This window comes from Triticum aestivum, chromosome 4B, assembly GCF_018294505.1.
Source record: "Triticum aestivum cultivar Chinese Spring chromosome 4B, IWGSC CS RefSeq v2.1, whole genome shotgun sequence".
In the NCBI taxonomy this organism is placed as follows: Eukaryota; Viridiplantae; Streptophyta; class Magnoliopsida; order Poales; family Poaceae; genus Triticum; species Triticum aestivum.
The window spans coordinates 617,460,089-617,470,003 of NC_057804.1; the positions used below are offsets into that span (position 1 = coordinate 617,460,089).

The window sequence follows — 9,915 nt, forward strand, 5'->3', positions numbered from 1 at the left end:
TTGAGAGGGGTGCGACAGTGGGGCTTATAAACCACTGCGCGCCCCTCTCAACTAGCGAGGTGGGACTAAACTTTGGCCCCAACGCGGGCAGCACAGGGGCCTTTGGTCCCGGTTGGTGGCACCAACCGGTACCAAAGGCCGCCGGTTCCCACCCTTTGGGCTGCCGAAAAAGAGGCCTTTGGTTCCGGTTGGTGGCACCAACCGGGACTAAAGGGTGCATTAGTCCCGGTTGGTGCCACCAACCGGGACTAAAGGCTTTGCTATATAAGCAGCACTTAGCAGTTTCCGGCCAAATCGCCCACTTCTTCCCCGACGCCTCCTGCTCCTCCGCGTCGCCGTCGCCGCCCGCCGCCCCTGCTCCACCTTGCCATCGCCGCCGCCACCGACGCCGTCAGGCTACTCACCTGAGCCGTCGCCGCCGCCCCCTGTGAGCACAGCCTGCTCCCGCGCCCCTCTCGTCCCGCGCCCCTGCGCGGCCACCACGCCGCCGCCCCTGCCCTGCGCGGCCGACGCGCGCCGCCCCTGTCCTGCGCGGCCGCCGCCCCGCCGCCCCTGCAATTTCCATAGCATTTTTTTTGCATTTTTTGAGTATATGTGTTTGTATGTGTATATATGTGTACATGTTCATAGTATTTTTTTTCATAAGTGTATTTTTTTGGTTCATTGCATTTTTTTCATATATATAATGTATATATGTATGTGGTAGCTATATATATGATGAATGGATGTGGCTATATATGTATGTATATATGTATATAATGTTCATAGCATTTTTTTGTTTATATATGTTTTTTCATATATGTATTAATTTTTTATTTAGGTTGTTAGTAGATATCGATTTTAGGTTAGTGCATTTTAGGTTAGTGTAGAGGAGAAAGTAAAATAAGGAAAAGGAAGAAAAGAGGAAGAAGGAAGAAGGAAGAAGAAGAAGAAAAAGAATGAGAGGAAAAAGGAAAATAAGAAGAGGAAGAAGAGGAGGGGAAGAAGAGGAGAAATAAATTAGAAGAGGAAAAAAGAAGAAAAAGAAGAGAAGAAGAAAGGAATGGAAGAGAAGAAGAAAAAAATAGAATTTTTATTCTATTTTTTCTTCTTCTCTTCTATTCCTTTCTTCTTTATTCTATTTTTTCTTCTTCTCCTCTATTCCTTTCTTCTTCTCCTCTTTTTTTCTTCTTCTTTTTTTTCTTCTTCTTCTTCCTTCTTCCTTCTTCCTTTTTTCTTCCTTTTCCTTAATTATTTTCCTTTCTCGTTGTTGTCGCGTCGTTGTTGATATAACCCCCTCGAGATAACTTCGACATGAGGGGCGGTCGATATATATACCCCCTCTCGACCGTGATAACTTATACAACAGCAGCACCCCCCCTCGGCCCTCTCGCTCGACCAAAACTCTCGAGGACACCCAAACCCTAGAGAGAAAACGATGTTGGTCTCCTACCCCCTCCCGCCGCGCCCCTACCCGACAAATTAACTCTCTCGAGGCCACCCAAATTTACCAAGTTAAAAGAGCGTTGTCGTCGAGGCCACCCCAAACCCTTGAAGCGTTGTGTCGAGGCGATCCCAAACCCTAGAGAAGGAGCGTCGAGGCCACTAACATGATTCCTTATTGTGATTAGCTAGCCAGTTCTACGTTTGCCACTAATATATATATATATATATATATATATATATATCCATCTGTACCATGTTTGAATAATAATTGACATGTTGTAAATATTTGCAGAAACTATGGAGCACTCCCGAGACGAAGAAACAGAAGCGATGTTGGGGGACATAATCGCAAATGGAAGTGATGAAGTTGCGTCATTTCTCCTCGACACCGATGGTCAGCTGGAAGGACTGGGTGAAGAAGAGGGCTATGTTCATGATGGCTTCGGCCCATTAATGCCGGTACAAGAAGAGGACTATGTTCATGATGGCTCCGATGACACAATGGAGGTACAAGAAGGAGACCGTGCTGACTGCTCCGGTGACCGAACCGAGTCCGGCCAGGTATATATATATATATTAGTTAAGCCCGTGCTGACTAGTTAATTGATGCTTCCATTGTTTTGGTATATGTACACATATTAATTACTCTCGTCTTTCTTCCTTATAATTTCTAGCCCTCCGGATTGAGCACAACTTCGGTAAGGAGACGAGGCCCGAAGAAAAAGTTGAGCTCGGATGAAAAGTTTGAGATCATAGAAATCGCGCCCGACGGCGAACCGATTGAACCCATCCGGACAAGGAAGGCATTTTCTGCTCAGTGCGGGGTTCTTGTTAGGGACAAGATCCCGATCAGCATCCAGCAATGGTATAAGCCTAAGGAGGAAGACCCTGAGGTGTCTTATGTCAATGATATGCAGAAAGAAGATCTTTGGACTCAGCTGAAGGCAAATTTCACCCTACCGCCAGAGGAGGATCCGGAGAAGCCAGTTAAAGAGCAATTAATCAAGTCTTGTGCTCTTAAGAAGATGGCAACCCTAATGAGGAGGTGGAGGAAAGAGCTGAACCAGTTTGTCGAAAAAAAAGACACCAGAATTCATCAGCAAATATGAGAAGATCAAAGATCACTGGCCCGCATTTGTGGCCCACAAGACATCGGAAAAGAGTAAGAAGATGTCGGCGACAAACAAGAAAAATGCTGCGAAGAAGAAGCTTCACCATCGCACGGGATCAGGTGGCTACCTCAAAGCCCGGCCTAAGTGGTCCAAGGCTGAGCATGATCTGCTTGAAAAAGGGATCGAACCAGAGACAATGTACTGGCCAGACCATTGCCGGACTTGGTTCTTCGGGGCCGGTGGAACCTTGGACCCTGTAACAGGGAAGTGCCATTGGATGGACGAGCAACTGGAAATACCAGTCAAGAACCTTCGACACTATATCGATGCAGCGCAGCGAGGGACGTTCATTCCAAACAGGGAGAAGGACGAGCTCACAATAGCCCTTGGGAATCCTGAGCACCCTGGACGGACACGAGGCACGCCGGGCTCCATTCCATGGAAGGTTGGTTTTCCGGACGCATGGGGTTACAAAACCCACGAGAGGAGGAAGAAACTGGAGCAGGGCCAACTGCAGGCGCTGCATGAAAGGGTAATGGGGCTAGAGGAACGAGAAGCAGCAGATCGCAGCAAACGACCTGCCGAAGCTTCCCCTGAAGCTACCGCGCCATCTCAGCGGAGAAGCAGCGTGGCTTCCACCGAGCTGCTTTAGCCGGAGCATGTCTTGACGGCTCCTGCCAGCTATCCCGTGGATGATATCACGGAGTCTCAAAATTGCCACATAATGGCGCGATGGATGAATTTGAAGGTCAAGGCGGCTGTTGGCTCTGTTTATCCTAGTGGACCCGGCACAACTTATCACTGCCAGCCGATTCCAGAAGGATATGCTAAGGTGATGGTGGATGAAATAACGGAGGGATTTGAGGACCTCCCGCTTGACCACCCTACCGGTGAAGGGGAGACTAGGCTAGGTTCTGCTCTGAAGACTCCATGCCTATGGCGGAAGGAGCTCATCAACCTTCCGAACTGGACGCCTCCGCCTCCTCCTCCTCCTCCGGCGAGTCAGGGCACTCCGCCTCCTCAACCGCCTCCTCCTCCGGCGAGTGACGATCAGGGCACGCGTGGCAGCACTCCGCCTCCTTCTCCGGCGCGTGGCGGCACTCCGCCTCCTTCTCGCCTGCGCCGGCGCTCCCGAGTAGCCAGCAGCCTCCTCCTTCTCCGCCTCGCCAGCAAGGGCGGAAGAGACCCGCCGCCGCCCCGGCTGCTCCGGCGCGTCGTACTCCTTCTCCTCCGCCTTGTAAGCAAGCACGAAAGAAGACGGACGCCGCAGCTGCTCCGTCTGCTCCGGCGTCTAGCAGCACAACCAGAGGCGGGAGGCAATACAAATACGGTCCACCTCTCAAGCCTCTAGAGAAGTTATCGTATGAGAGGACCGAGGAGGAAAACGATACGATTGTGTGGACCCACGTGAAGGAGTTCTTTGAAGGGGTGAAAGCAAAGAGACATCCACCTCCGGAGGAGAAGGTAGATCCGGTGAAAGCAAAGCGCACTATCGATGCCCTGAGGAAACCACCAAAGTCTCCGCGAGAACCAACTATGAGCGCATTACTGAACAGACATATCTCCAAGCCCAGCGGTCGGGAACTACTGTCAGTGATAAAAGGTTAAAAGAACGAGCAAAGGGGAAAAAATTGCCCAGCTCGGCGAACAAGCACAGCAATCGTGCCCCCCGCTCAATGTGTCTAATGCTCCGGGGATGGTGGCCGGTTATGGCAATCTTGAAGATTACCTGCCTGACGATGCACTTCCTGATTTCATGGAGGTGGACGAACACAGATACGAGTACGGGAAGCCTCTCGTCAAAGATGAAAAATCTCTGACAACAATGATGCGAAGATTCCATAGTTGGTACATGAAAACCTGCAGAGAGTCTGAGGGGACGAATAGTTTGTATCTGAACATTAAAGAGGAGCACGACCTCGTTTCAAATGATCTGTTGTGTGTTCCATTTGATGAGTTCTTCGCGTTCTTCAATCAAAAGGCCCTCGATAAATTAATGGTCTTTTGCTACTGCCTGTAAGTACTATTTCTGTCATTAAGTCTCTATATATAGCTCGGCTCTTTCATTGCATGTATTTATAATTAATTATCCTCAATATATTATGCAGATTGAAGATCGTCGAGTGCAAAAAACAAGAAATTTATGATATTGGGTTCATTAACACAAATATCATAAATGTATTTCTGGTTGAAAAGAACGTCAAAGAGGCCGAGGACAACTTGCTACAATCGTTGATCAAAAATCAAAACAAAGATACCATACTCTTTCCTTACAACGGCAAGTGAGTGTTACTGTCGTGTGCATATTCGGTTTCCCTTATTACTCGAGCGAGGTTATAGTAATGTAATTGATGAGTTATGCATGCGTGCGCAGGTACCACTATATTCTTCTGGAGATTAAGCTTGAGCGTGGACTAGTAACCGTCTTAGACTCGAGACGGAAAGATCCCAAAACCTATGCGGACATGACTGAAATGCTCAGCAAGTAAGTTCAATCGATCATTATCGCACCATATCGGCAACTTTTTGTTCATTTCCTGATATCTCAAGTAATAATAATTATTTTCTTTGTCTTGCAGGGTTTGGAAACAGTTCACCGCAGAAGCTCCGGGACTGCCGAAGGAGCTGCGATATACATACCCGAAAGTAAGTACTACTGGCTAGCTAGTTGCGCGCATCTCCCGTTGATTCTATAGCTATACTTTCATCAATGCCATTTATAATGCTTCATTATCAGTTTGATTGACCTCTATTTCTCGTAAAGTGCTTGTGGCAGGAGGAAGGGAATGATTTCTGTGGATACTACGTGTGCGAGTTCATCCACACCGCGACTTTGAAAAACAAGCGGGGCTACTCTAAAAGACAATATGAAGTGCGTAAGCAATAATATTCATAATTTTATTTTATTACACCATCATTTCTATTGAGTTTCATTCATATATATGTATTAATTAACCCCCTTCTTCAAATTAGACGTGGCAGATGCGGAATGAACTCCTAGAACCAGATCGCATGAAAGCAATTCAAGAGGAATTGGCGGGATTCTTTCTTGACCACGTCATCATTAAAGCCGGAGAATACCATGTGGAAATTGATTTCAAATGCTAGGGGTTTGTAATTAAGAGATCTTATACATATTGTACATGTATGTAGCCAGTAGCGTCGGATACATGATACGAAAACTTGTTGTTCGATCAATCTCTCGGAGAAGGAGAGGTCGATCGATCACTTCTCTCAGTATGCATGACGAACTTCTGTACTAAATGGTTCTCTCGATCACTTATGTATATATAGTACGTAGCGTCGACCAATCACGGACATATATGAAACACCTAAATTAGCTAGCTAACACAATATATGAAACACCTAAATTAACCCCCCAAAACCCCCAACCCCCCTCCTTTTAAGAAAAAACCCCAGCCACTGGAATGCTGACGCGTGGATGCCTTTTGGTCCCGGTTGGAGCCATCAACCGGGATCAAAGGCCCCCTGACTGGGCTCTACGCACAGGGCCACGTGGAGGCACATTGGTCCCGGTTCGTGTTTGAATCGGGACTAATGGGTGGAGGTATTAGTAACGATCCATTAGTCCTAGTTCGTGAACCGGGACTAAAGGGCCTTACGAACCGGGACTATTAGATGTTTTTCTACTAGTGTATGAGGCCAACCACCAATTCATCCAGCAGGAATGGTCGGCGGCCGATGTATTTTTCACCAAACTCGACACGAAGATGAAGGCGGATTCCGACGAGGAGCAGCCGCAGGAGGCCTCCAAGGTCATCACCCTGGTGCATTTTCACCTCGGAGCAGAAGGGCACTTTCACATGGATCCCACCAAAAGCCACAACTTCCCCGTCAGAGGGATACAAGGACGGCGCCACCTGCGGCATGCGCGTAATCGATGGCGGAAGAAGCGAAAGAAGAGCGAGCAAGCCCCACATGGGCACTGGCAAGAGCACCACCAATGCTACCACCACCAGTATGAACAAAGTTACAAAAGCCTCGTTTGGCGCACAGGCGAGCTGGAGCCCGCGCGAAGGCACTGCCGTAGGCATCACGGGCACAGCCAGCCTACCCTCCCAGCCGCCTGCAAAATGTGCTCGGGCTGCTGCATTTTGACAACCATTTCCATTGCGGCGATGCGCTGACAACCTTACGCACGTTGTCAGCGTTAGTGCGAGAGTTGTGGCACGGACAGTTTACTCCAGACACGGTGGTGGCTTGAGCCTTGACGTCTCCCTCTAATCACCATGCATGATCGGACGGCTCAGGACGCCAAATCTCTGTGGAAGGCCGTAATAGCTAGCTGGATTTTACTTGAGAGCGGCGATGGTGCACACGGGCTCGCCTGCTCACGCTAAATGTCCCAATCGAACACTGGCGAGTGGAACCGGGCATTCAATGCGGTCGGAGGGCCAACACACATGTACGTATGGTGGAACAGGAGTATACGGTGCGCTCGCCGGCAGATATAACGATCCCGTCACGGCCGGTTGCTACCTGTTCCGATTGAACGAGTACTGGTACACATCGCTTGCCCGGTGTTTGCGAGGTACTCAAATGCCTATGTGGTGTGTCGGATCCTTGTCTGCGTCGCTTCTCCACCTACCCCACCGCCCGGGACACTTATCACTTGGTCCACCCCCCACCCACACCAACTGGAAAAGAGAGCAATGGCGACGACGGATGCCGGAGGCGGCGACTTCGAGTTCTTGTCAGATCCCGTCGACGGATACCTTCAGTATTTCATGATTTCCGCCTTCTATTACTGTCCGCTTCCGTTTTGACGGCTAACTTGATGTTGTTGCGGCTCCTTTTCAAGGTTTCCCTTGCTGGATCTTGGTGGCGGCAAGGCTATACTGGGCATTGTAGCCACCAAAACTCTCGCCTGCACAGCCGCCCAGTCGAGCATTGCTGATGTAGGCGACGCTGTGATGACGGTGCAGCTAGATTTGAACAGAAACTGCGAAGGCCTCAGCTTGTCGGCGTCAACCTCAAAGCAGTCAGAAGGCAAAAACGATCCTCAAGCCCCTGGCTGGAGAAAGAGGTATCAACTGATGTATTACTAAAAAGAAAACACTCTTCATTCCCCCCAAAAAAAACTACAGAAAATCGCATGGCTCTGAACGGAAAATGAATTACTCTTACTAGCTGTTGCAAAATTTCATGTGCCATGGCTAATTGTTTGTGCAAAAAGATTTTGATTTGCACAATAGTGACTCATCTTTTGTTCACACAGAGTACGTGTTGGCCGAGTACCTCTTGAACTGCCCCCCTGCGTTGGCAAAATAAGCGCACTTGAAAAAACACTAAGATGCTATGCAGAAAAGAAGAGGGAAACTGTTGTTATCCCTACTGTCAGAGACAACTTTGATTCCCTTGCATAAGTATACGACTACTACAATTTATATTCTTGGAAAATTAGGTTCGGAGTTAGATATGGAAAAAAGCAGATTAAATGTCGAGAGAACAAAATGTATGCAAGAAATAGTTTGCGGCTGCTCAGTTAGTAATTCTTTCCAATTCCAGCCATGAACATACTCTGCCAATGTTCTTATATACAGAAAAATAGAATTCTCTGTTAACTCATGTATTGTTGGTTGCGACAAAAAAAAATTGCAGGGTGTACCAAAAAGAAGTAACACATGGTCTTGCCGATGTAGATGCCCATCAATGATAAGGTTGCTACACTCAAAGGACAACGGGTGGTACATCAACGAGCACAGGACACTCCACAATCACTCTCTGACAGATAAGTGTGGACAGAAAATATACTGCCCCTCGCATAGACATATCGACATTTACACACGAGATGTTATCAAGCAGTTGCGTGAAAATAATATTAGCATTGGCAAAGTGTACAACATAATTGGCAGTTTCTTTGGCTCCATGAGCAGTGTGCCTTTCCGCAAGAGAGCTTTGAGGGGGCTTTGTGGAGAGATTAGCCGAGATCAGGCAGACGATGACGTTAGAAAGTTTTTGCTGAGTTGGGATCCAAAGATTCTGGGTTGTATACAGAGTACAACGGGATGCGGACAGCCGCATACGAAATCTGCTATGGTCGACAGGCGCAAGCAGGACACAATACCATTACCTTGGAGATGCAATAACTTTTGATACAACATACCGTACAAACATGTATGATACGCCATTCGGTCTGTTCGTCGGAGTCAACAATCATTTCCAGAGAGTCATATTTGGAGGAGTTTTAGTGAGTGATGAGACAGTGGAAACATTTGAATGGATGTTCACTGAGTTTGTCCGCATGATGGGTGGCAAGCATCCACAAATCTTGCTAACAAGTGTGCCTGAGTACAAATTTATATTTTGAAATTCTTCATTTGGTTTTCTAGCTTGCTTTCTCACAATACATCGCTCGGTAGTATAATTTACCAGTGAACCACATCCATGAAAGTATAGTATCTTTGTTTTCTTTCTTCTTGATTCTCATTGGTTCTGTGTGCAGCAAGAAACACAAGGTTATTGTCGCTTGAGCACAGCTAACAATATAAAAACACTTGTGAAATGTTGTTGTGTAGGTCCTTGATGTCCTTGGAATGGATCAGATACCAGCAAGCACATTCTCAAACGCTGGACAAAGGATGCAAGGGATGTGTTGCCAGAACATCTGGCACACCTTCAGAAATATAAGATTAGTCTCAACTCAATAACATTCAGACCCTCGAATCTATACACTCATGCCCTTGAAGTTGTCCGGCTTGGTGATGCCAACACATCGACATATGAATGTGCAATGGATATACTGAAGAGAGCAATGGATACACTGACGTCCATGGCCAGCGTGCGTGACGGGATGGGGCTTGAAGACAGAATGCATTCAGATAAGGGGAAAGAAAAAGAGCCGATTCCAGCACATCCAGCAGAAAGTCACAGAGAGAGTGATGCCGAAGGTAGTGCAGTTGGGAATTTCATCAGCTTAAAGCCTCCAGAACGAAAGCGTAAACCAGGCCGACCAACTACCTGCTGGGACAAGCCTCCGTATGATGACCGAGGCGCAAAGAGCAAAAAATGCAAGCAAGCGCCATATGGAAAAGCTCCTGATGGTTGTGGGACAAGCAAACGTACTCGTTTCTGCAGTATATGCCATGGGGCAGGTCACATGAGTACTACACATGTCCACACAGGGGTGATCTTCCTCGCAAAGAAAGGAAGGAGGCAAAATGCTCAAACTGCGGTGTTGGCGGACACAAGAAGAACACCTGCAACAAACCCAAAGTGGTGTTGCATGCTGTTGAAAATGCAACTTTGGATCAGCTTTCCATTTAGAAATCCTGTATAGTCTGTTGTGTTGTGGATGGTTCCGTAGGCGTAAGGGTTTTGCAGGCGTAAGGGTTCTGCAGTGTCTTGTAATGTTGAG

The 9,915-nt window shown here is 47.6% G+C and overlaps 1 protein-coding gene across 3 annotated transcripts; it reads left to right on the forward strand.

The window, feature by feature from the left end:
• The first annotated feature begins 7,168 nt into the window (after window positions 1-7,168).
• LOC123089419 (uncharacterized) lies at window positions 7,169-9,464 on the forward strand. Of its 3 annotated transcripts, none has more exons than XM_044511103.1 (3): window positions 7,169-7,251; window positions 7,360-7,584; window positions 8,160-9,464. In XM_044511103.1, exons 1-3 carry the CDS (start codon window positions 7,211-7,213, stop codon window positions 8,212-8,214), a joined length of 321 nt encoding a protein of 106 aa, XP_044367038.1. In that variant the 5' UTR covers window positions 7,169-7,210; the 3' UTR covers window positions 8,215-9,464. The 3 variants fall into 3 exon arrangements, with proteins under 3 accessions (XP_044367038.1, XP_044367036.1, XP_044367037.1); XM_044511101.1 differs by having other exon boundaries at window positions 8,201-9,464; XM_044511102.1 differs by having other exon boundaries at window positions 9,077-9,464.
• Window positions 9,465-9,915: the final 451 nt, after the last annotated feature.